We start from the raw sequence: 27,709 nt of genomic DNA, 5'->3' as shown, positions 1-27,709 counted from the left end.
CCAACATTGTGACTTAACCAGGCATAACCAAAACCAAACTGGAATAGTAAATGTTTAACCTTACTAGCCCATGTAATTCTCCCACACTCATCAAGTGCCTTAAGCATCATGTAGGACTGGTATGGTATTCTATCTTTGGGTAGCTGCAATAAGTGACACCAATACTTAATAGCCTTTGTTGTGTACACACGCTGTAGTGGATACCTACCACATTCTCCTAAAACCATATTTGATGAAGTGGATTTGTTGACTTTAAGAAAATATTTGCAGAAAGCAAGATGAACAGACTCGACAGTTTTACAATAGGATAATCCCCAGACTTCTGAACCATAACATAAAATAGGGGTAATCATTGAATCGAATATCTTAAAGAGGTCTGGACAGGAAATATTACCAACTTTCCTCTGGAAACCATTAATTGCTAATATTGCCTTGTTTGCCTGGGATGCTAGTATTGTTTGCGCCTTACTCCATACAAGTTTCGGAGTAAATGTTAAACCTAAGTAACGGTAGGATGAAACTACTTCAATAGGATCTCCCTTGTAGTACCATTTCTCATAAGACCTAAGTGGACCCCCCTGTCTAAACACAACTACCTTAGTTTTCTTCAAATTTACACACATACCTGTATTATTACAAAATAGTTCTAGTGCATTTATCTTTAACTGCAACTGGTTACAACTATCTGCCAGAGCAGAAACATCATCTGCAAAAATTAGGGCATACAAGTCATCTACATTGTGTGAAATAAACACCCCTCTGCCACCTACATCCTCCAATAATGTATACAAATGGTTAATGAATATGATAAATATCTGAGGACTTAAGATACAACCCTGTCGAGTACCGATATTACATGCAAATGATTGAGACAAACCAGTGCTTGTTCTCACACAGGCAGACACTGTTGTACATGGATGATACAATGTTGAAAAATTTGCCTGACACACCAACATCTTTCAATGCATTTAAGAGAATATTGTGGTTTAAAGTGTCAAATGCTTTACTAAAGTCAATATACAAACAGTAAAATCTTCCATTTCTTTTGCATGAATATTTTGTTGCAATAGCATTAAGGGTAAATATATGGTCTACTGTAGAATAGCCAGGTCTAAAACCTGCTTGAAAGTCACCTAACACATTATTTTCATCACACCATGTCTGCAGCCTACTGTTCAGTAATGAAGTAAATACTTTACACAGTGAGTCAATGAGGGAAATGCCCCTGTAGTTGTTGGTATCTGATTTGTTACCTGACTTAAATAATGGACATATGATGCTGTGTCCCCAAGCACTTGGAAAGTGACCGGTATTGAGTATGCGATTATATAATCTTGTAAGAATAGGTGTAATATAGTCTTTAGATACTTTAAGAAATTCATTTCCAATACCGTCTGGTCCGGGTGACTTATTGTTTGCTAACAGTTTAATGTGAGACATAACTTCTTCCTGGGTTATAGGCTGGTTGAGTGTACCTGTAGAGGATTGAGTATCAGTAGACTGTTCAGTGTGTTGGAGCTGATTCGTGTTGTCTGCAGAGAGTAGTGTTTGGAAGTGAACGTACCATTGTTTACAGGTTATTTGTTGGGAAGTACAACTGGACATTCTGTTCATTTTAATAAGTTTCCAAAATTGTCTAGGATCAGATCTAGCTGAAATTAATTTATCTTTCTGTGTTTGTAAATATTTCCTTTTCTTCTTCTTAAATAGCTGCTTGAAAGTGTTACGGTATTGTTTGTAAATGTTAATGTCATGGTTATGGTCCCTGTGTGCACGTAGTGCTGCATATTTATCATGCTTAATTCTTTCTAATTCCTCATCCCACCATGGTGGCTGTGTAAGATATTTCTGTGTGGTAATACCTTTATAGACTTGCTTTGTATGATTTGCTGCCTCTTGTATAACATTCACTAAAAAGGATAGTGCCTGGTCTGTGTTAGTGGTTATAAGATCACTTAGTGTATTGAGAGATGCATTGAGATTACTTAATAATTTATGTAGGGAATTATTGTCTGAATCTCTGTGCCATAAGTATTTGTACCATGTTACACTTTCATCATTTTGGGTGTCATTCTGTGGTGAAGATTGCTGCTTGACTGGTTCAGACAAAAAACCAATATCAAGATCCAGTGTACAGTAAAGAGGAAAATGGCATGATTTATCCTCAGTTCCAACTCCAAAATCAGTAATATGGGGAAAAAGGGTTGTTGATGCCAGCATGTAGTCAACAAGACTGGTACCATTATGGGTTACACAAGTAAATTCACCACTGGTGTCATTAAACAGGCGACCATTTAAAGCATGAATACTATATGTGCGGCATAATTCTGCTAGCTTAATACCATAATTATTATGAACATGAATATCTTTAGTTGATCTTGGGGTATCAAAAGTATCACATGGATAATCATCAGTCATATACAAGAGATAGATTGTCATCAGGAATGTAGTCAATAAAGTCCTTCATGCGAGCATTCAAGTCGCCAGCTAGGAATATCTCCTTGTCAGGATGATCACAAACAATAGTAAACAGATAATCACTCAGTTCTGTCATACCATCATAGTCACCATGATTACTGTAGATGGGGGAGTTTTCTGGAGACAAATACGGTCATATCAAAACAGTATCACAGTCCCATGAGAGTAACGATGAACGGAGAAGAAGAACAACACAGTTATGGAAGTTGTCATACAGTCTGCTAATTAAGCTGTTGATCACTAAACCATCACTTACAAATACAGTAACACCACCACTGTAACGACCTCGTGTATGCAATTTAGGGCGAACACAATTGAACGTTCTGTATCCAGTGAGAAAATCACAAAATCTTTATGATATCTGACAAATGACTCGCCAAAAGCAACAATGTCATACATAGAACAATACTCTTTAAAGCTGGTGTCATTACTAAACTTTGCCAAACCTTCAATGTTCCAAGATAAGATGGAAAGTGAGCGTTTACATTGGCCCTGGCCGCCGCATCATGCACTTAGAGTTACGTCCCCTGTCACATCACTGCTATATTTAGCATTCGATGTAAACACATCACCACGTGGTTTTGTGGGCGTTGCCCGCTGGCAGTCGGGAGGTGAATTTGGTGGTAAATCCGTGGGTTTACCAGAAATCTGGACGATTGTCTCCTTCACCCGATCAGAGATGAACACAGAGTTCTCAATTATAAGTTTATTCTGTCTCATCTTGACTCTCTTCCCACTGTCCCGGGCTTTCACGAAATAAGGTGATAGCAGACGACGCTCCTCCCGCACTTTGCTAGTGAAATCCTCAGTCACGCGTTTCCCACTGTCTCGAGGAAGATTTCGTCTTGCTGCCATAAAAATGCCACTTTTCTCAGTTGATTTCAGGAAATTAGCAATTATTGGGGACCCGGCTTTGCGTGGGTTTAGGCGATGCGCTCTTACAATAACAGTGTTGTTGACAGAATCATCATCAAACTTCAAGGCGTGTTTCATGAAGTCTTTTACCTTTCTTTCTGTCACTTCCCAGGATTCACCTGTTTCACCTTCAATCCCATGAAATATAAGGTTGTTTCTTCGGCTTCGCGACTCCAGATCCTCTGGTCGGTCGCTGACTTCTGCTAATTTTTTCTTCAAGTCTTTGTTTTCGATTCTCAAATTATCCATTTGTGTGGTGATGTCGGCCGCCATGTTGGCGACCTTTGTATTCAGAGTTTCAAAGTTTCTGTTCATGTTTTCTATATCGCACTTTATGTCCTTCAACATAGAGATTACTTCACCTGACTCATTGTCGATTCTGAGGGCACCGTCACTGTCTGCTGAAAGAGTTTGTTGGTGTGCCCTAGATCCTCGTGGACCTAAGAGAAGCAGCTTCTAGAGAGGATGAACATCAAACCTCATACTGAACATATTATAAGGATCTACTAACTGTGGCAGTCTATGTCAACCACCATTCAAACACCTGTTTCTCGCTTGAACCTGTTTGTCATCATATAATCTCAAACCACCATGTTGTCAACAACGCGTTTAAAACAGACAATATGTTAAAACATAGAAGGCAAAAACATTTACAACCCCCATCTCCTCACCCACCCGACCCCCGTCCTCCTCATCATCCTCATGGCCCACCACATCATTCATACATCAAATTGGTGAATATCAAGTTTAAATATTGTGTATGGGAACAGCTGCGTTGTGGTGTAAAGTTTTGTTAAGAATGCGTCAATTTGCACACAGTTTTATAACAATGAAAAAGTAAGTGACTACATTTACACAAATGTGTCTAAATGTTCGATGGGTAGTATATGTTATTTTGTTTTTGTTCTCTGTGGAATCTTTCCAAATGTTTAATTCATGACAAATGAAGATAGATCAAACGTGCAAATTAGGTTATCAAAAATAAATGCTCAGAAATGGCTTAAGTTTTATTCATACACTTTCTAATGGCACAATCCTAGAGAATGCCTTGGGCTTGTAGTAGGCTGTGACGGGCTGGTCTCGGTGTGACCCACAATGTTGCCAGAAGTAGTCAGCTCTGGCCAAACATTCGCTGGAGTCATGGTCTGGAATAGAGGCAGTGGTTTTCCTTATCGCGTTGTTCAATATTAGTCCAAACTCATGACACGGTACACGGTTTTGAAGGAAGGACGCGATTCTATATGATTCCTAAGTTTAAAGATTGCAGCTCTAGTCTTGTAGCCAGAGACGGCAGTCTTAAATAATTGAAATAGTGAGTGCGTAAGTTAATTTCATACAACTTTTAGCAATATTCCAGTAATAATCGTTTCATTACTTAGTTTCAGAGATCCATCCATCCATTTTTAGTATTTATCATTTACATAAAAATAATTTGTTTCACAGAATAGTCAAGACTGGGAGTTATTTTGCGCTGGCGTTCTATATTTATGTCCATAGATCACTTGAGTGCCTATTTCTTTCACGTTTCAGGGGTACTGCTGTGGAGACAAGGACTAAATACAACCTAAACGTTGCATACATTCATATCTAAAGTATGGTTAAATTGTGCATACATGTCAGTTCGTTATGAACATTCAGGTGTGGTGGTGTTGCCTAGTCCGAAGGTATGGGTCCGCTTCCTTTGCTAGTAGAATGTGTGAAGCACATATGTCGTGCCTCATGCGTCCTATTGCAGAAATAGTGCTTTACTTACTCTAACACAGTCAGTATGAAATGCTGAAACGTTTTTTCATTTGAGTGAATGCAAATATATAACACATTATCTATTAAGTATTACTTCTGTGTTCACTCTCGTCACGTTATAGCTGAACACTCACTCACTCACCTGTGCCAAGGTTGGTAGCACCCCAGGCGTCATAGAAGAAGCCAGTAAGTTTGTTGTCTGAGGGACAGGTTGAGATCTTGATCCAGCATCCGCCTCCAACATGTCTAGTCGCACCTATGAGTAAAGTCCTCATATAGTAAATAGAAACCGCTTAAAAACTGTTATATGATGATACCACAGCCAACGTACGATTATAAATTACACGACCAGGGCCCCGTTTCACAAAACTCTCTTAAGCCTAAGATCTCGTAACTATACTCGTAGCATCCGTATCTCATGCTACAGTGTAGGAGGCATAATGGCTACGAGAAAACTTACGAGATCTTTGGCTTACGAGAGTTTTGTGAAACGGGCCCCAGATCCACAATCAAATAGAAGAAAGGGAAAAATTCTGTTTTCTACTGACTTGTTTTTTCTTTCGTTTTGTTTTTTTTATATACTTATATATTGTACAAAATAATATAGATGCAGACAGCATTAATGAAATCTTATCCTAGCCTGTATGGCTGAATAACAAGTTCAAGAACTCAAACCACATTATAAGTCACTGGGCTAAAAGTGGAATCTAGACAATCAAAGATCTGTGTGATGAACGTTGGTTGATATCCTTCGATCGTTTGAAGCTTAAATTTGATACAAGAGGTGCATACTTATATCTTGGATATGTTACATATACATATTATCTGAACCTTGAAAAAGACTATAAAGGAACATGGACACATAAACATCAGTGACGTTGCTATTAATTCTCTCCAAAAGGTTTTCATATCACCAACAAAAGGTTCAAGAACCTTCTGTGATAAATTGCTATCAGAAAATGTTAAACCTTACATGTGTAAAAAATTGGACACATTTGATTGTACTGATTTTGATTGGCGTTTAATGTTTGATACTTGCAGAGAGAATTTTAAAGATGTGAAACTGCTAGATTTTCAATATAATGTTTTTGCACGGAATTGTTTACACCTAAAAAAAAACTTTTGATAATGAATCTGCTTGACAACACAGTATGTTCCTTTTGTAACGATTCTGTTGAGACTTTATGCCATATATATTTTGGGTATGTGATGAAACAAAAACTTTATGGAAGAAACTTGAACAGTGGATTACGACACGCATCCAAACATATAATTTGGCTTTTCAGGTAAGAACCCATTATTGAATCACATGATTTTATCTGCTAAGAAGTATATTTACATTTGCTCTCTGAAAAAGAACAATTCCAAAAGTTGACGAATCTTTGAAGATTGTGAAAGACATATTTACCACTGAAGCATTCATCTCCGGAAGGAATAATAATGGTGAAAACGTTTTAGCTAAATGCTTTCTTCTCATCCCTGAATTTAACCCTGAATGATTGTTTAACCAAAACATATAATAATTACTGATATTCATGTACGATGTACTTAATGTACTTTAACTCTATTGGGCCCACTAGTTGCTGTGTACACACATTCCTCTTTATGCTTTTTCATATCTCTGCACTTATGTTATTGGGAAACAATTTGTACTGAGTTGTGCCCCTTAGCTGTGTGTGGATCGGCTTCAAATCACAAGTTCGACTTGACTATGGCCCTGGATATATATTTATAAATGTATATTACATACTTCTAAAACCATTGCTGCATGTGGCAATCCTTCTTTACCCTGCCGTTGTTACACTGAAATTCTATGGCAAGAGGTTCCACGCCCAATCCAGTCGCTCATTCACACACTGCACCGAACAACGTACCTGTTGGGCCATAGATGCTTGTGTAGGGGTGGGCAGGGTTAGCTCCACACCACGTCCATTGGGCAGTAGCCCTGCCAAGACACTTCTCCTCGTTTGTGAGACCTCCGTGAGCCTCCCCGTAGCCATCAACCTCCAGCCTCCCAGGGTGGGCACCGCCATGATTGACACACCCGTAGTCGGCAAAATAGCAATGTTTTCCAGCAATAGTCATGGCGCCTGGAACACATGTAAGACGCTAGAAGGTTAATAGTCAAGCTACTGTTTTTCTGTTGGATGAACAGAGGCACGTTTGGTCAAATGACACATAAGGCTAGTCCACATGTATCACATGCGTTTCGTTGTGTGACAGCTATGAGTTCTTAGACACTTTCAGGAGTCAAGCTGCCAAACACAGTCAACCATCCAAGGACTCTTTCAGCTCAGCGAACCGGTGACGAATTTAGGCTCAGTGTGCTATTGTACAAAACGATCTCAACTGTAAGGTGATCATTACTCTCATTCCGACATACAGACTCATGATAGTCGCAGTACTAAAGCTACTTCGTACACCAGCAGTCAGTCAGAGGTTTAGATATTAATGCACCTGACTTGATATGATGTTAACTGGTTGCCTGATGGCATTAAACATTTGTTTCACACTAAGCCTTGAGATGTTATCGCTGGTTGTCAAAGTCTTGTGGTGTTGATACTGGTTGCCTGATGGGCATTAAGCATTTCCTTTATACCAAGCCTTAAGATGTACTCATTGGTGGGCTCATGGCTATTAAGCATTTTTATACCTGGCCGTGAGATGTTCTTACTGCTTGCCCGATAGTCATTAAACATATATATACATAGCTTTGAGACGCTCTCACGTGGGGTGTTCGCTGGGCATAAAACATCTTTGACGTTGTAATCAAACCTGTTGGACCGAAGACTGCTGTCACAGTTTCCTTGGCAGGTGAGCCACAGTACCTCCACTCCTTCGCTGCCCTCTTCAAACAGTTCTCCTCCTTCACCCCAGTCTGTTCATGTTGCTCTCCCCACACGTCCCGCTGTGTGCCGTTGACGGGGTGGAGGGGACACCCAGTGATGATCAGCCAGCAACCTGAACAGATTCAACCCTCTTATTGACATCTTCACCTTGTGGAGTCCACCCAAACTAACAACCCGTGAAGATCCGGGTTAGAATCGGTTTTCAGTAACTCATACTCTTTATCAATATTCCAGCAATATCACGGCGGGGAACACCAGAAACAGGTTTCAGGCAATGTGCCCACGTGGGTAATCGAACCCGCACCTTCGACGTGACGAACAAACGCCTTAACCACTACCGTCCCCACCGGCTACCCTACCGTCCCAATTCATCTGAGGCTGTGCCGTGAACGCGGATAAGATTTCTGACAATCAACTGGCATATGGTCAGAGACAGGCAGATTCACCTAATACATTAAACAGACACATGTTGGTGTCACACTCCGCAATATTATAACTATTTCACGGCGATCTGCAAATCAAGCCTTACACAGCCAACTCAGCGATTGACATAATATCATCTATGCTTTCTGGAAATACGTGAACCGAACAAGTGTAGCCACCCGATCCCATTACTGGCATCATACGACAAGTATGACTTGCTACAGATCAGTTCCAGCAAAGATTTACACGTCCTCGCAGACGGATTCGCAATGCTGAAAAAATACCAGTATCATATGGAACACGGGGTTGTAGTGAATGATGTTTCTCAGAGGTATCAAACTGGGTTTTTTATCCAATAAATTGTATGGTATTGCCGATTTGCTTTGAGCGTCTTTCATACTTGGAGATTATGCTCAAAGCGCAGGGAGGAATAATCAGAAGATAGCTTAGGGGAGAAGATGGGTTTTGATAGGTGTTTTGATAGATGTTTTGATAGATGTTTTGATAGATATTTTGAAGGCCGATCAGGTTTCGCATTGAAGGACATCAAGGGGACGATTGTTCCACACAGTGGCTGCCACATGAGCGAATGATTTCATCCCTGCGAGTTTAACTTTTGGCACAGTAAACTGATGTTTGAATTCAGACGGAAGTGTTCTACTGGAACAGTACAATGGAAATAAGTTGCAGTGGTATTGTGATGTTTGACAGTAGCACTGGAATGCCAGACAAATGAGCTTAAATTCGATCCGTTGTGTTACCGGAAGCCAGTGAAGTTTGATATAAGTACCTTGTTTCTGGATGTTTGGGTAGATTGTGTTAGGCCCGGAGCCGTCTGAGATGTACGGCGTCTGTGGTGTCTTCGTTGCTGGTGCGACGGTTCCGGCACATGCGGCAGGTTGAGATGGGGACTTGAGAGTCTGTCTGGCTGAAAAGAGTATGTGGATGAATGGTGCACAAGGTCCAGACATATGACCTTGACCCTCCATAGTATTCTCGTTTGGACAAGATAAACCAGAAACTCTACCAGTGAGTAACAATTCATACACCATCGGTGTACAATTGCAATAGATGACACGTATTTGAAACCTAATTTCTTTCATGCTCTGTAAATAATCGAATCTTTACCAGACAATCAACTGATCAACAGTATGATCATCGATGTACGTTGTTTAGGGTACAATGACATGTGTCAACCAAGTCAAAGCGCCTGCCCACCAGATTCCATCAATCAAGTATTTAAAATATACTGATATGACGACACACGACCCAGTGAGTCGCCTTTAACAACAACCAATGGTTGCTGAAGATCAGTTCTAACGTGGAAGATACAACTAAACTGACGTTGCTGCATGTACAGAGGTCCTGTAGGGTAACGTGGTCCAACATGGTTTATATCGGGAGGCTGGGGGAAATTGATGGCATTGGCCCACTCTTGTGCCTGACATCTGACCCGGAAGTCACCATCATCACGCGACCAGAAGTCAGTAGGTGAAACAGACTGTGAAGTAAAATACAATGATTGTTTCCTCCTAAGATTGTTTTTTTTTCTCTGTAAATTACAGTTTGGCTGTGCTTAAAAGCACATCTTAATGTGGAAGACCCATGTATTATAATCGTCAGGAGATTGAAGAACCACTTCAACATTCAATGCCTTGAGAAGAAAAGGCGACTTATGATTTCACAGGTATCACTTTAACTTAGTCTTGTACTCTTTTGTGCGTGTTTGGACACAACGTCGAATGTTTTATATCTCAGTGAACCACAGTTACCTTGTAGTTATTTCTGACGTTGAAGTACTCCGGTTTTTCTATGCCTCTCTGGGAGTAGTATATGCTGGGAACACCGTGTATGTTGTAAAATATGTTATTGGATATTTCGTTGCCTGAAACAATTGTGATTGACATGATACGATATGATTGTATTTAAAAGTTTAAAATAATAGTTATACATCATTGTCTTACAAAGTATGTAACAAAGTGGGAAATATTTATCATTACCCACAACACATGTTTGCATTTTGATGTGACTTGAGAATTATGTGCATTTGTACCCATCTGACAGATAATTGTTTTTTGCTTGTAACGAGCAAAAGAAACGGCGTATATAATTATTGAACTGAAATCAGCGCAGTCGAAAAATATCCCTTATGCTGCAATGTAAATGTCTTTGTGATATACGCATGAAATAAAACCGTTATCGCAACCATGAGAAAAAAATCGCTAAAAAAGAATGACTCGTCACAAACGCAAGCCATGGAGTCAATGCCAAGTCAATTTTTTTCAGACACTAAAATTGCTAGAAGGTTATGATCTCATGTTCTGACCCGCGTGTGGTCAATAATTAAATAACGTAATGACCTCATGTTGGAAGAACTGTCGATGTGGATGGACATCGGGTAGCTACGCTGACATACCTGCTGGTTGAAGAGGGTTCGTCATGTTCGCCAGTTTAGGATATCTGCTGGTCCAGATGGGACTGGTATAAGGCACTGCCTGGAATGGAGTATTTGCATTGGTTCTGTTCAGTATATGATTAGGGTGTGTTAATCTAATACCAGGTAAACGAACCCCGAGTGTAACATATAACAGCGAAAAAAGTAAATAGCAAGCATTTACTTTATTTCTTCCATAGAAATATGTAACACCAACCATTCTAGGAAAGTGCATTCTGGACGTCAATTGGACCAATAACTTTCTCTAAAAGGCCATATTTATAAAATTTGCAAGTCAGGTTATTTCTATTTCAGAAACTGCATTAATAACAAAAACTGTATTAATAACAGAAACTGTATTAATAACAGGTGAAGCAGCTCATTCACTAGTTACATCCTTCCTGTTTTCCAAGATAGAATATTGTATGTTTTGGAGTACCAGAAATGCTATTTTCTAAACTTAAACGTGTCCAAAACACTGCCCTATTTTCAGAAAATCCGTACTCCAAGCTTTACATGTAATCTTCAGGAGTACGAATGATATCATGAGAGTGTCCCAGGCTATTACTATGAGCTTGTCAGATAATAAACACATGCAGACTGAGCCATAAGACCGGTGGGGTAGCCTAGTGGTTAAAGCTTTCCCATGTCACGCCAAATACCCGGGTTCGATTCCCAACTTGGGGACTATATGTGAGGCCCATTGTTGGTGTTTCCCCGCCGTAATATGGCTGGAATGTTGCTAAAAGCGGCGTAAAACCATACTCGTTCACTCACACACTCACAAATTCTCTCACACACCCACTCTCTCACTCACTCTAAGATCTGCAAATACATATTTATTGACGATACCGCTTCCAAAATTCTTATCGTATGACCTCTGCTTATTACGCTACGGAGCTCCAAAACTCCAATCAAGCAAAGGTTTTCTTCCTCGATTGAAGTCTACCCGCTTTATTCGTTTATGCACTGGGAAGTGTGTTTAATTATCATTTGTATGTTCTTGATATTGTAGTTTTTGAGCACACATTTTGCATGGAATTTTGTGCAATAGAATACACGTATTATTTATTACATGTCCTACATTGTATTGTTAGCGTTGGCACTGTCTCACATTATTTTACCGCTAATCTAATTGGATTCGTATTTACATTGATCACTTTGTACGTTAATCTCGTCTAACTGACTTGGTAATTTTAGTTTTATCTTTGTACATTTAATCACACACGGGTTGACTAGGAGTCAAAGCGTTCTCTCGACACGGATCAGGAGTTCTCAACATATGCTGAATCCAAATCTTCCAAAACACCGTGAAGAATATATGTGGGTGAGTGAGTGAGTTTAGTTTTACGCAGCACTCAGCATTATTTAAGCTACATGACGGCGCTTTGCAAATAATCGAGTCTGGACCAGACAATCCAGTGATCAACAGCATGACATGTGTCAACCAAGTCAGCAAGCCTGACCATCCGATCCCGTTAGTTACCTCTTACGAGAAACATAGTCGCCTTTCGTTGCAAGCAAGACTATTCTACCTCGGATCTTTACGGGTCGAAACACAGTATGGTGTTCCCTTCCGTTATATTGCTGAAATATGATAAATGAAACCAAACTCATTCTATATCTGGATGTGTACCTACTCCTTGTCACCCGCCACCCAGACCAGCAAGCCACAAACTAGTTTTGAAGGGCACAATACTGTGTGTTACATAACTCAGGTACATTGAGAAGTACCCCTCCATACCTTGAGATGCTGTGTCAAATCTGCTTCGTGCAAACGACGCAATCCCCTGCCATCAACCTGTATAGAGTCGCCAGTGGCGTTGTAGAAGACGTTGTAACGGATGATGTTGTCACGGCCACCGCCGATGTTGGTGTGGACCTCGTTCTGTCGAAAATTAAAATAAACTGATATCGTATTCGTACCCAGATATGATAAAATTCAGCCGACAGAAATATCAGACTATTCTCAATACGAAAGCTGAATGCTGGCCTTTTAAATGGTATAACTTATTTCAGGAAAAATCGTTGTTGCTTGAATTTCGAAATGTTTTTATTAAATTATCGATGACAAGAAACACAAGGGAACGACAAAATCAATGAAACAGCTAGGAAACATTTTAATGTTGTTGAATTAACATGAAACAATGAGAAAAATCGATACAATGAAGACGTTTGATTGATTGAGAAAGAAATATGCAACAAAAGTGACAGCAATAGGTTTTCGTACACAATGCTATTGCTGTATCATATGGACTTACATCGTAGAAGACATTGTGTTCAATGTCGACGCTGGAGTACTCGTCGTCCAGCATCACGCCGCGGACCTGGGCTCCAGGGACGTTTCTAAGAGTGTGGTGGATGTGGTTGTAGCGGATGACGTTGCCTCGCTAATGATTCAGGTAGAGAAGGATGTCAGGTGTGATTTCAGATTACATTTGTGCTACATGTTCAGGGGAGCAACACGTGTTTTTGGTTGACAACTTCTGTATAGCAAGAGATGATACGTTTCGATTTAAACGCTAACGTCACTGTCAAGCATGGCAATACATCCTCTACATTGCAACAGATGCTATGTATCCGCGTGAATGCCAGCATCGTCAGCGATGATAAGGGTCTACGTCAAAACAAAGCATCTATTTCAACAAAGAAGTTGTCAATCCATAAAAATGTGTCCTTATGACATCACCTACCAAATGTCTTAAAGAAGTTAAATTTTGATGGAAAAAAGCTTTGGTGTTTCCACTGGTCAGATATTTAATCGAATATTTATTTTGTTAGCACTACCACAGAACAATTGATTACTGAACGTAGTGACAGTTGATCGCATGTGATCTGGCCACCGGTCAGATTGTCTGCTTTATGTACAGCTGCTTGGCAATATTACGATGAGATTAAATATTTCCTTATTAAGACTGTTTATGTTGCTGATGAGCACTACCGTTGGTGCAGGACATACGTTACTGTTTCGTGAACATCTGCCATCACTGATTTTCAGAGGGCCATTCTATATTCCGAGGCTATTTTCCCCTCTACTTCATGCCATGTATGTTAGTCGTAAGATGTACAAAACTAGGTGTTCTTTTTAACATTAAAACATGTTATTGCTAAGAAACTGACTGAAATTATAACCAAAACCTCCTCGTCTCCAAATTAAGACTCTACATTTCAAAAATTAACAAACTGTACAAGAAAATAAAATGTCCATGTTTATACTGATGGAGTACACTTCAGTCTGTGGTGCTTTTGCCAATGAAGAATGTCATCAGTTTCATGGACAAATGCTTCCACCAGTACAACACCACATCTTCACAGAGTTACTTATGTGAGACGCATGTGATGTTATTGGACCGAGAGTTCATGTTATTTACGGAAGAAGCATATCCCACATACCATTGTCCAGTCCCTCCCGGCGTGTAGGGCTCCACAGTCACTTGAGTTGACACACACGTGATGTACGTGGTTGTATTCCATCACGTGATCATTGCCCTGCAAACATTACATGTATCAGATCAGGAAGCCGAAAATGAACGTCGCATTGGCGCTATTTGAGCTATATGGCGATGAGCCAAAATATCCATGCGCAATCCAATATGCAAATTCAATGCACTTGCCACAATAAAGCAGGAATAAAGCGTATGTGACTTCAGATGACCAGTAATATCCGGAATATAACGATATAACGAACTATGCCAACCACGACTCTCTGAGATCGAACATGGAGTGAGTGGGTTTAGATTTACGTCGCACTCAGCAATATTCAAGCTAAATGGCAACGGTTTAAAAATAATGACTGCAATGAAAAATAAGTGAACCAATGTTTATGTTACCCCCCATTTGATTCCCGTGTATTGGCCGTCGTGGATGTGGTTGTAGCGCATAGATATCCCCACCCCTCCGCTGCTGATGGCGTTGTAACCAACTCCCCCGACACGTGCATACTGCCAGATATGGTTGTCCTCGATCATATTACCAGCTGGAGACAATGTCTTCCGGTCACCACCTATTCAAAATAATACCGACCCGTGAAGGTCCCGTGATAGAATAGGCCTTCAGCAACCCATGCTTGCCATAAAAGGGAACTATGCTTGTCCTAAGAGGCGACTAACGGGATCGGGTGGTCATGCTCGCTGACTTGGTCGGCAAATGTCATCGGTTGCCAATTGCGCTGGTCGATGCTCATGCTGTTGATAACTGGAGTGACTGTTCCAAAATTATTTACAGACCGTCGACATATAGCTGGAATATTGCTGAGTGCGGCGTAAAACTAAACTCACTCACTCACTAAAAATAATACCATACACCGTTCAAGGGTTGATTTGAATAACAAGCATATTGTGGCGTGGATGAAATGTGGTACGACGTCGCGTCCAGAATTTCTGCATTTAATTATCTTATGATTATTTATTTCTTGGCTTTGTAATACCGCTCTTAACACGTCTCCATTAATGTGGCGACGGGCTATATATAGTCGTGTCTATAGACCAAGTCAGCTAGCCCAACCACCCTATCCCGTTAGTCACCTCTTACGACATACACGTGTGTTTGAAGACCATTTCGAATCCGGACATTCACGTCCGAAATAATAGTGCTAACCACTAGTGAGGTACCACGATCCAGTTAAACACAGAAGTCCAACAATATATTGACTCCCTGTGACCTTTTATTATCCGTTTGTCAGTCATCAGGCATGGTACGTACAAGTACCATCTTTAATGCATTCTTGTGTGACAAGGCTAGGACTTGTACTGCGAGCCTCTAATATAAATTCAGGATGGTTGTCAGCTTATTTATTGATTTCGGCTTAATGACAGTGGAATAGTACCGGTAATTAGTCCTTGAAACTTAAATTCGTCCGAGCGTTATTTTAATAACATAACGATCATCATAAGACATACAATGGAAGCTGTCTAAAACGGCATTCACTAGGACTGAAGAAATGAATAAAAGTACCAGCCACGGATTTGACTGAGATTTTATGCCAGTGTTGACAAATTGCCAGATTGGACAGATGCCGGTTTTGACAGCTTCCACTGTAATTCCTATTTTGTGGTATTACTCTACATCTTTGCTGAAATGAACATGTAAATACTCAAGTGGCACACCTTTATTATGACTTACCTGTAATTGCGATTCCTCCACAGGTGTGGTGTATCTCACACGTAGACACAGTTACATACCGACAGTCTCCAGAACAATGGATTCCATAGCCACCTGAAAAACGTATCCTCTTATATCTACAGTTGGCTCATCACAAAAGAGCAAAGTCTGTCTGAATTGTAAAACCATTCTTGTAAAACCAACCCATTGTTATTAAAAATTACTTTAACTGATAGTAATCTATGTTCATTTTGTCAATGTGTAGTTGAAATAATACGACTTTGTTTGGAGGTGGTGACAAGTTCAGTGCTTCTGTGAGCCATTATTATGTCTATTTTGTGAAAGGTGTCAAAACATGACAGTCTGAGATTTGACCTTTAATACATTCTGTTATGTCTTATGGAAAATGTTACATACTGAAAACAACCAAATGTTTGTTCACCCTAAACATTATATCCACAACAGGTATATCATTGAATGAAATATTGCCCACAGTAAGTTCTGTGGAAAGTGCATGTCGCACCATGAACTAGGTAATGTCGGTTTCAGGACTACAGTTATTGTGATCTAATTAGAACATTCTTGACTATTAAAAATTATATTTTGAGGTGCCGTTTTTCAACCGTTTTATATATTAGCAAATGTGAGTGAATCTGAGTGTGAATAAGTGTTTATGTCAGTGTTAATTCTGAAAGAAAATACCATAACATCATACATCAACATGAACCTTGGTAACAGAACATATTTTTATTACAATCAAATTTTCTGCTTGTTTCTTTTTAGAGATGCCTGTTTTCCTATATGATCCGGGCCACGTATTACCCTAGTTCTGCATGGAACAGGGGCTCAGAAATAACACATTAATTACTTGATTACACACAAAACTAATCACAAAGTTTACATGCCACACTGCCGATGATTGCTTACCCCGTAATGTAATGGCTTACCCCGCGGTATCTACGAACGTTTGAACATGTCATCGTCTAAACAGCGTTCGTGCTGGAACGTATCACAACAAGAAATACCAGTCAAAACAAATGAATGAGTGAGTTTAGTGTTACGCCTCTTTTACCAACATTCCTGCAATAACACGAAGGGGGACACCACAAATGGGTTTCACACACTGTGTCCATGTTGGGAATCGAACCCGAGTTTTCGGCGTGACGAGAGAACGCTTTAACCACCATGATACCCATCCGCCCTCAGTCAAAACAAAGTACATGCCAACGTTTGATTATGGCAAAATTAAAGAAGCATGATCACATTTCGCAGATGATGAACGTAAAGTCCGTGTCACAGTTGTCACTAGACCTTCACTTTACAGCAACTGGTTTCACTCACAATACTTTTTGATAAAGTGAGTCTTAATACCAAACATAATTTACAGTATGATCAAATTTAACAGACTGTAAACCGGAAATATTCTGCATCTTGAAAATTGTGCGTCAGCGTACCCCTAGCCTGTTCTGAGAGGTGTTATTTTCCGAGTGTATGAGGCTTTGCAAAACCGACATTGTTAACTTAAACTACATCGCTTCTTGTTAAGTCCTTTGATCTCAACAGTATCAACTCATTGTCAGCGGGCACTGAGATTGATAACTTAGTGTCAGTCGGCATGTGACTATAAATGGCACATTGGTCAGTCTCTCACAACAAAATGTGGAGGTTAGTAACTATACAGAAGCGTGGAAATACAGGCCTACCAGATCCCTCAAAGGCCTCGACACCTGAAAAGGCCAAGAGGATGGTTGCTGTTAACCAGACCATTGAACGAAGTTTAAATAGCGGTAGCCATGACACAACCATTACTAAACGTGTTGTCAAGCTAAAACGAGAAAATAACAATATCTCTCCAACCACAAGAGCCAACATCGCAAAGTATGCGATTGACAACGGCAATGCCAGGGCCGCCAGGCTCCTCAGTTCAGATCTGTTCTTAAAACGAACATTGGCAAAAGCTCCGTTAGATTCATGAAGAAGGCTTAACTTGCTAAGAGGACCCTCATGTTGAGAGAATAAGACAAACTTGTGCATACAGACCATAATAATATCAATGTAAACAAAATCTATCAGCAATCGACAGATATGCATGGCACTAACCTGCTTTTTGAACTCAATGAACTCCCGCCAGCACGTTTGTGTCGGGAAGGTGTGGCCCGCCCTGGTCTGTTAATTGGATCTGCAGTTAGCTACACCAGTTAAGTTCTCATTGGTTGACTTCGGCTTGTGTATGCAAGATTGGTGTTGTTAGAATATCATGGGACCAAATTTCCTTCTTGAGTCATTGTGTGTATTTTGCATGTAACCGGAAATCAAGTGATGACAACTGTAATGGTCGGGACCTAGGGGTACTTTGAGTTATGCCTAATATTCGACACGCCGGCATTCAACTCAGCGGAATTTGACTGTATTTGGGATTACACTTTCACAGCAAAGCAGCAAAACACAGATTCTGTAATTGTTTTAGACTGAGTGATACGAACCCATACTACGTAATCGCCAGTACACACAGTCAGAAATGTAACCCACTCGGCCACCCAGGCTTCCCGTGGAACCTTAGACAGTATTAGAATTTGTATTTCACTGAGAAAGTGTACTCTCAAATATAACGTGTTTAAGTAAAATCGAATAAAATGAAATTAACAAGCGTATAGTTTCTTTGTAAATATATACAAAGCATACCTGTATTCTTTATCTCCATGTTCATGAAGTCAATATTGTGGCCATGGTTCAGATCAAATCCATACCGACGACAAGCCTCCACTGTAAAGCCTTCGAAGTGAAGATTGTTCACCTCGGGATCTGTTCTGTAACACATCACAAACAATAAACACATCACAAAACCGGAACTGATCGTCGAACCTAGTGAAGGGACCACGAACCAAAATGTATATATACGCCAATACAGCAAAGACGTAATGCCAGTGTCAGTGGAGATTCAAAATTAAAATGAGTTTCAACTTATCGTAAACAAGAATGCCACCCGAAATTTCTCGTTGTGATTTGATAAAAATACTCACAAGTGACGTTTATGTAGACACAGCGTTCTTGCAATTTGAAATCAGTGAGGGTTGGTTTCATTTAAGGCTCCTTCACGCTTATTTCGATTTCATAGGAAACAAGGTGAATCAGCCAGAAAATAAATTTTCCGAAAGTCGAAACAGAATGGGAATCGGAAGGGAATGTCAAAATGTTTTGACACTTTTTTCAAGCTTTATGTGAATGCGACTCTGAAATGCCATCAGTCGTTTCTGATTTCTAGTGGCCTTCTGATGACGTCATGAGTCATTTGATTAACAATTCTGATTGAATTCCAGGTGTATTCGAGATACATTTGAGCTGTATTCCAACTTCAGTAGAAATGTTCCGATGCATTTGAGGCATATATTCGACCTGAAGTACAGTAGTAATCGAGATACATTCCGAGACATTCTGACAGGATTTGGAAGTGGCTTGTCTTTTCTATTCTCGAATATGTTAATATATTTATATACTCTAGACTATGCATGCCCTTCTGACCATATGGACACACAATGTCATAAGCACATACCAAAGTCTACTGTAACACGTTTCAATTAATAATGTCTTGCTTTGGGTTCGTATGTTTTTATTTATGAATTACAAATTTGCATACATAAAAATAGGAGGTAACTTATGGTATTACGTACAGTACTTCTAAATGGATAAGAAGGGAACTTAAAACATATACGTACCTGCTGAACACTTTTCGAGCACTTATACCATCATCACCATTCATATACACCTCACAGCTGGATTTTTGTTTTGACGACCGTCAAAACTGCGTATTCCTTTGCACTGACGTTCTAAACAAACTACCATGCGTTTTGTTTTTCTGAATAACGACTGTATCATGACGAATAATTCTCCTTTCAAACGTTAACATTATCATTAGTATACATATACATGCTCCTGAAAACTGTTTCTACAGAATCCAGTAAGAGCTTATATAGCGCAAGAGTCCAGTCAGTATAACGGCTCTATAGCGCTATGAGAGTACTCATCTCACACGTACCAACAATGTCCACATGGTCTAGGCCGGCGTGTGCTAAGTTGACCGTTGACTCACCTCACACAGTCTGTGACCATGGAGGCGTAGATGACGTCAGAGGCAGACAGGGTGCCGTGTGGGGTGTTGGGCCACACGTACAGGATACCAGTTGATCGGTCTAGGTAGACTTCTCCCTGAAGCAGACATCAGGAGGGATTGGCGAGCATTCAGTTCAGACATGGTCAAATGTCATCATTTACACATTTCAGTGTGTTTTATACACACAAGAAGAGATACCCATGTCACAAATAAATATATGAATATTTGCTGCATTATGAGCCCGTAAAATTCCGACAAATCTATGGATCATGATCATACGGTGACGATTGGAGAAATGGTGGGATCATTCTCACTCATCAGTGGCCCCAGCTCTAAAGACATGCAAAGGCAAGTCAGCTGTACACACGATAAAGGACGCAGAGTCATAAGTACGAGAGAAAATTCTTACTGGTCTTAAAAACCATTTCTGTCACAGGTTCGTGTCAAATTTGAAAAATGTCTGCTATCTGTGTTAGATCATAGGCAAGGGTTCTAACGTGTTCAAACGTACAGTCAATATCCATACAGAAAAACCCGTGAAGATCCGAGGTAGAAAAGGTCTATGGCAACTCATACTTGCCACAAAAGGTGACTATGCTTGTCGTAAGTGGCCACTGACAGGATTGGGTGGTCAAGTTCAATGCTCATGCTGTTTGTCAGTGGATTGTCTAGTCCAGATATTTGCAGACCGCCGCCATATAGAATATTGCTGAGTGAGATGTAGACGTCACTCACTCCCATTCACTGAACACTACGATTCTGTTAACGTTACACTTTCGCAGAACAGAGACTCACGTCCCTTGCATTACCTTTTTCGCAAATGGGTTCCGGCTAAGGGAAAGAGGGCGAAGCTAGAAAGACTGTCAACCGTGGGTCTACTTCCAACATAGCTGTATATCAACAAACATGGCAAATGGACCATGCAGATCATAAGATCCAGAGACACATAGGACACATACACGTTTAGTTTGGAATATGACTGAACACAATTTGCAGATGCACGAAGTTTGGTTAAATAAAAGAATATTCCTGAAATGTTCTTCGCGCAATGAACACGAAGTCGCAATCCGATGTGTTTGTCGTATTGTCGCACTCGACTTTCATCCATAGGAGAGTGAGTCCTGTTGGATCAATCAACGCAATTGGGATACGATAACATGTGTCATCCAAGGCAGTGAGCCTGACCACCGATTCCCATTAGTCGCATCTTACGACGAGCGGTTGAAGACCAATGCTAACCAGTATATTCACAGTATGCAAGTTTCTGACAGGGGCGCACGTAAGTGGAAATGCCAACACTCACCGGTTGATCTAGTTCCGACAGCATGTTGAAGACCCGGAAGTAGCCGCCCTGGTTGGAGAAACCTTGCAGGTTAGCATCATTGTAGTGACCTGAAATTGTGGAACTCGAGGAAATTAGGGATTGTGTCTTATTTTTCAATATCTCGCATAGTTCATTAATCTGATAATGACGTTAGTGTGTTACGTTGTTAGGAGATCAATGGCTAAGGTTAATAAAGACCACATATCAATTTTGTAGAACTTCAAGAGTAGAGTTTTGGCTGTTTGTACAGTTTTTTTATTAATATTATGTACTAAATACGGGTGTGTTTGTTCGCTGTGTGGTGCTGCTCTCAGCAATATAGAGTGTGTGAGTCAGGACAAATCAATCCAGTGACTACTATAGTGAGGATCGATCTATGAACGTTGGATACTATGACGACCCCTGTTAGCAAGGGATGCTGAAGACTATATCAGGGAGAATACTGATGTGGAGACAGCAACAATGCAAGTACTTTATAAACAACCGTTAAATCATAAACTCGCACCAGTTCGCAGTCCATATCGAGTTTGTGTTGCCAGGGTGATCTGGTGTTTCTGTGAGTCTATTTTCGATATTTTCACAGCGTCATCAGCCCAGCTCCAGTACCTGATAAGTAAAGGGATCACATATAACGACAATAATGGTGAATACGATTTTAAAACTCATGATATAGACAAGAGATATGTTCATTTCATAAAGTTCATTTCACCAGTTTCAGAGAATAGGCGTAACAGACTTTAGCTCTGACATGAGAACCCAGAGCGGTGGAATCCACAGCAAGTTGCAACCAAACAAAGGCTTTACGATCTGTATACTTTTAAAGAGGTATCATGGAACATTTTTGATATTCTAAAACTATAAAAAGGGAATGGATGTGGATTATTTTACCATAATCCACTGACATTTTTAGAACTGATTTCTAAAATTTAATGATTTATAAAATTTTGTTTCATGTGTACAAAATATTTCTTCCCACCAGTATCCAATGGCCCACGGGTCTTTCTCATGTATCCACCGTGCATCCTCCCTGGAACCGTGCGTGAAGGTGGTGCCGTTCTTGCTGCTGATCGCGGTGACGTCTATATACCCCTGCACAGTCATCATGTCATACATGACAGCATGACACATTTTGTTCACTAAACACTCAATAAGGAAATGATGGTATTGTTTCAGGAACGACGACATCCTTGTACAGAATGTTTCAATTCATCATGAGTGTATATTTAACATGGGCATGCTCACAAAGGATCCTATTCTTATGGCGATAAATATCACTGTTTAAAACACCCATTCTGCTTAAATATTGCATAATCCTTCCATAATCCTGGGATGAAAGTTGAACCGGCAACACAACGACATCGCGCAACCTATATTGGTCTATAACAAAACCGCAGCCAGGCGGCCACAATGAAAGCATGTACAACATTTACTGACGGAAGAATAGCGCAGGTCATCGTTGATCAAATCATCAATCATCAAAACTGAACTCATATACACCAAAACAGACAAACATCACCCAAAACTGCAACAATACCCTCTTAAACCGAAACAAGCACCCATGAAAGTTCACCATGCTCGATTCTCCTCTTATGGAAAGGACTCTTTAGGTCTGTCGAGCTACAAATCAAAGCCGTTCCATCCCTGGTCTCTTAGCAATGGCATGTATGTGTGCTGTAAACGTATTTGGAATCCGAGAAGGGACATTGTCGCGTTATCGCCCTCTCAAAAACAAGCAAAATGAGGCAAAAATTAACAAAAGCGCGACAACGCGACAATGTCCCTTCTCGGATTCCATAGTTTTGTCATAACCCTTGATCAGAATGGTCACGTTATAAGGAACAGAGCACGAAGCACGACCATCCCTTCACAATCGTCATCATTGTAAGTATTCGTTTTAGTTTCAGTTAACACGACTTACTTGGAAATCAGGACTAGTTGACACTAGACTTTGTATAAGGTTTGAAGGATCACGTGCGAACAAAAGTGAAATAAGGCCTACCTCATTCGGGTATCTTGCCAGACGTGTTGGGTTTCCATTGATAAACAACTCCAACCATGAAATTTTGGTCCTGTAGAAACCAAATCGTGTGATTTTGCCATAGTCAGATATTCCTGCGTCCGAAAGCCTGATCTGCAGAACCTGGGAACGAAGAACATTCTGCCAGAATTGTGAGGGAATGTCAAGCACGAACTTAAAAATCATTTCAGAGTTTCTGGAAAGAGCAGCATTACGCGTGATGGTCATATACTATCTTTATAACCACTGCTACAGATTTGTGCTAGATTTACAGACACATCTGGAAATAGCTACACTGAACTCACGTGATGATCATGTACACTGCTTAGGGCTATTATTGCAAGTTGGATTGTTGCAGTCATTGCTAGTGTATCATATTGCTTTGTACTGACATGTGAACTTAGTTAAGTATAGAATACGATAGTTAATTGTATCTTACTTCGTGGCTGATTGTTGATGTATCATCTCGTTATTTTACGTATTGATTCTAAGTTAAATTTTTAAACTTGAGTATGGGAACCAAGTACATGTAGTAACCTTCTTATGCGAAAATGACAGAAAGATCAGCCTTTCCTGGCATTACACATCGCGACCCGATTTATGTTGTATAAAATAATAGCACATATGCAAAATGATTAAATTTTCACCTTGCAAAAAGAACAACCAACCAACCTTGCCTCTGGCATTCTGCGGCAATATCTGAAGAACTGAATTATCCGTGACCTTGTGGAACAGGGACGCTGGAATCCGCTTCCCGCCCGTCTATGGCGCCAGAACAGGGAAGAAAAGACTTGAAATGTAATCTCACACACAAAGTTACATGACTGCATTTCTTGAAAGAGAACAGGCTTCACCCGTGGTTCCCATATGATGAGTCGAACCCGGGTCTTCGGGGTCAAGAGTGGGCGCATTAACCATTAAGCTACAGCACAGTTAGAGTTCTAATTTAACAACTTATCACTGCATGGAGTAAAGGACCGAGGAAGGGGGCGATTGTACCCCTTGTTGAGGTCCTGAAAGCTGCCAGGGGCAATTCAATGTTTTTTACCTGTTACTCTTCCTCACACAGTAAGATTAGATGATCAGATTCAATTCTGTATAGTTTGCTACCTAAAAAGATAGTTGTGCTTATGTTGTCCTAATGTAGTGCTTATTTGTTTATGTTTACGAAGGACAGAATTGCATGCGTAAGGAGAAAGGTAAAACTCTACAGCAGTTAAAATGAGGATAAAATATTGACATTGACACTGTAAGAACGACGTTTTCTTAAACAAAAGAGTCGCTGATGGCATTTCTCACAAATGCACATATATTATAGGGAAGTGTAGAGTACAGACACTTTTACTCGTCGTTTTATAGGTGAATTTTCAATGGACTCAGGATGTATCATTGCTTTCAGAGACCTAAAGTCTGCAACCTCCTCATTTGGTTTCTTAACGTTCTTAATCTCAAGCCGACAATGTTTTTTGGGTGTTGGTTAGTAGACCCGTAGTGCTGTGTCATATTCACATATAACTGTGTAATGTCTAGAGGAGTCACACGTACAACCATTGGCATATTACATTAACACTAACGGTGATAAAACACAACCTTGGGGAGCACCTCTATCAAGTTATTATGGTTCTTAAAATGGTATAGTCCCGTAACTGTGTAGGATCCAGAGGTGCCATGGGCACTGTCGTCAGTATACAGCGTGAACAATACCGGTGATAAAACACAACCTTGGACAGCACCTGTAACAGTATTCCATTTTATGCCTAACTCACCACATGCCCCTCGTCATTGAGGAATACCGGTGATAAAACACAACCTTGTGGAACATCTGTATCAGTACTCCAAGTTATTCCTGACTCACCAAATGCACTTCCTGATCTTTGTATGCCCTGAAGGTGACCGGTGCTGCGTATTTGTGTGTGAAGTGGAGACTGGACGGGAGATCATAGTATCCCTTCATCAGTTCAACATAGATAGCTGAAGCCGAAATAGACGTTAATACGACACCATATTAGGTTATGTCTTGTATTTAGGTGCATATAATTTGTCACCCGATCTGTATGAGGGACAAGTTAACAACGTCGATGTTAGATAGGAAAAATCTAAATTCTTAAAGTTCAGGCATGGTTTTCTTAATAGACCTGCGAGTTTTGCATCTGACAAAATCGAGTTATCTTACTTTCCAATGTCAGATTTCGAACACAAAACTAAGCAAAATGTTCATCCTATTAGACTGTACGAATGGGGGCTGGGTGTGGGTGGGTGGTGGTGAACCATGAATTGCATGCATGATATTTTATCATCCAAAGAGTGACCTTCTCTGTACTGATTTGTCATTCCTTATCCGAGAAAATGATTGCAGTAGAAATTATGTTATGGTGCTAAATATATTTTCTTCATAGTGGCATGCATGTTGTTCAATGTTTCAAGGCATTCACAATTTTAGGAATCATATATCAAACTTCATCGAACTTTTGAATTGATCCCTAAACACTCATTATAGTCTATCATTACGAAATACAAAAAAGAAACCTTAATGGCATATTTAATTTTATGTGCCCGATAAATAAATCATTGTCCATTAAGATTTAGTGAAGACATTCATATTTTGCAGACAGTTCCAGTACATGAAAACAATTTTTCTACGTTGAAACATTTAGCTGTGTATCTAGAGTGACTACTTACTGTTGCCACCGATGCCTAACACGTCAATTTTCGATTTTGCCTTGTCCAAAGTCTTCAGAGGATGGTTCACGTCAAGTCTGTTGGAAGAAAGTACCTTGACGTTATACTAGCAGTAGTGCGGACACAAGCACTGAAATTATCAATGGCCTTACACACAGCAGACATTGTCTCACATTATCTAAACCAGCACTATCCACATTTTACAGGGGAGGTAGGGTATGCAGTGGCTAAGGTGTTCGTTCGCTGACCCGAGTTCGATTCCTCCCACGTGTGAAGAACATGTCTGGCGTGCCTCCTCATGATATTGCTGGAATATTATGAAAAGCGACGTAAAAGGTAACTCACTCACACCTTTACATGGGGTAGTACAGCCATACTAAAGATATTTTCCACTTGATTAATTCAGTATTAACGCCAACGGCTGACTGGATGATAGAAATCCAGCTAGAGTCCATACAGGTAGCAAAAGCAATGCAAGACCCCGAGGTCTGTATTATGGTGATCAATTTTCAGTGGCTGGCTATAGTCAGCATCAAGATACAGTGAATAAGTGAGTTTAGTTCTACGCCACACTCGGCAATAATCCATCTATATGGCGGCGGTCTGTAAATACTCGAGACAGAACCAGACATAGTGATCAACAGCATGAGCATCGATCTGCTCAGTTGGGAACCGGTGACATGTGACAACAAAGTCAGCAAGTCTGACCACCCGATCTCGTTAGTCGCCTCTCACAACAAGCACAGTCGCCTTTTATAGCAGGCATGGGTTGCTGAAGGTATTTCCTATTCCTGACCATCACACGTGGCATCACGATATAGAGTGGATTTAGGTTTACGTCAGCAGTATCCCAGCTATATGACGGCAGACTCCGAATAATCGAGTCTAGACCAGGTAATCCAGTGATCAATAGCATGAGCATCGATTTACGCCACAGAGGATCAAATGTGACAACAAAGTCAGCGAGTCTGACCACCCGATCCCGTTTGTTGCCCGTTAATAGTGTAACTGTGTGCACATTCTCAAATGACATGGTATTCCGTCAACTACATTGACAAGTAGGCTCTCCATTGTTACTTATTACTAATTTGTACATACCCTCATGTCGATGTGCACATGGCAGTGTGTATTCAACATATCATACTTTGCACCTACCCTGAGTTTGAATCCGAGCCACCCGGACTCACGTACACGTGAACAGTCTTGGCCCAAACAAACCCGAACATTAACCAAGGAAACAAGAGCCCTGGTACCAACATGGCGCCACAAGATCAGTTTTGTAACTAACTCAGATTTTATCTTTCGTGGGAAATGTCACATGTATCATCTAGTTGTTCACGACAACACATTACTTCCCAACAGACCTGTAAATGTACGTCTGTTTATCTGTTTCCCTTCATGAATGGTATGTCCTTTAATGAACACGTTTATTACATCGTAATGGACGTCATGGGCGTCATGAAACTAACGGTATGGTTGCAGTGGCTATGGCTTGTGGCTAGGGCGTTCTGTCTTCATTCGAAGGATCCGAGTTCGAGTCCCCACATAGATACAATGTTTGAAGCCCATTTCTGATGTTACCCGCCGTGATATTGATGGACTATTGCTAATCGGCGTAAAACAATAGTCACTCATCTTC

At 40.4% G+C, this 27,709-nt stretch overlaps 1 protein-coding gene across 1 annotated transcript; it reads right to left on the bottom strand.

Annotated features, from left to right (window-relative positions):
* Nucleotides 1-4,387: 4,387 nt before the first annotated feature.
* On the bottom strand, nucleotides 4,388-27,383 carry LOC137284157 (uncharacterized). Its single transcript, XM_067815856.1, has 23 exons — nucleotides 27,226-27,383; nucleotides 26,071-26,147; nucleotides 25,247-25,362; nucleotides 24,064-24,153; nucleotides 23,374-23,514; nucleotides 22,351-22,463; nucleotides 21,880-21,980; nucleotides 21,354-21,442; nucleotides 20,030-20,145; nucleotides 18,625-18,749; nucleotides 15,964-16,056; nucleotides 14,673-14,845; nucleotides 14,236-14,331; nucleotides 13,104-13,232; nucleotides 12,587-12,730; nucleotides 10,825-10,903; nucleotides 10,181-10,293; nucleotides 9,753-9,909; nucleotides 9,199-9,336; nucleotides 7,912-8,097; nucleotides 7,011-7,226; nucleotides 5,279-5,392; nucleotides 4,388-4,538 (listed from the first exon to the last, which is right to left on the bottom strand). The coding sequence occupies exons 1-23, from the start codon at nucleotides 27,327-27,329 to the stop codon at nucleotides 4,405-4,407; spliced, it is 2,844 nt and encodes a 947-aa protein (XP_067671957.1). The 5' UTR covers nucleotides 27,330-27,383; the 3' UTR covers nucleotides 4,388-4,404.
* Nucleotides 27,384-27,709: the final 326 nt, after the last annotated feature.

The sequence above is a fragment of the Haliotis asinina genome, chromosome 1, assembly GCF_037392515.1.
Source record: "Haliotis asinina isolate JCU_RB_2024 chromosome 1, JCU_Hal_asi_v2, whole genome shotgun sequence".
Classification (NCBI taxonomy): domain Eukaryota; kingdom Metazoa; phylum Mollusca; class Gastropoda; order Lepetellida; family Haliotidae; genus Haliotis; species Haliotis asinina.
This window is presented reverse-complemented; position numbering and strand designations above follow the sequence as displayed.

Coding starts and splice junctions, on each gene's coding strand:
- LOC137284157 (XM_067815856.1), bottom strand. CDS start 27,329: ATGTTGGTACCAGGGCTCTTGTTTCCTTGGTTAATGTTCGGGTTTGTT. Junction 22,464..23,373: donor TGGCAAGATACCCGAATGAG/GTAGGCCTTATT, acceptor ATGACTGTGCAG/GGGTATATAGACGTCACCGC. Junction 7,227..7,911: donor AGCAGTCTTCGGTCCAACAG/GTTTGATTACAA, acceptor CATGTGTTCCAG/GCGCCATGACTATTGCTGGA.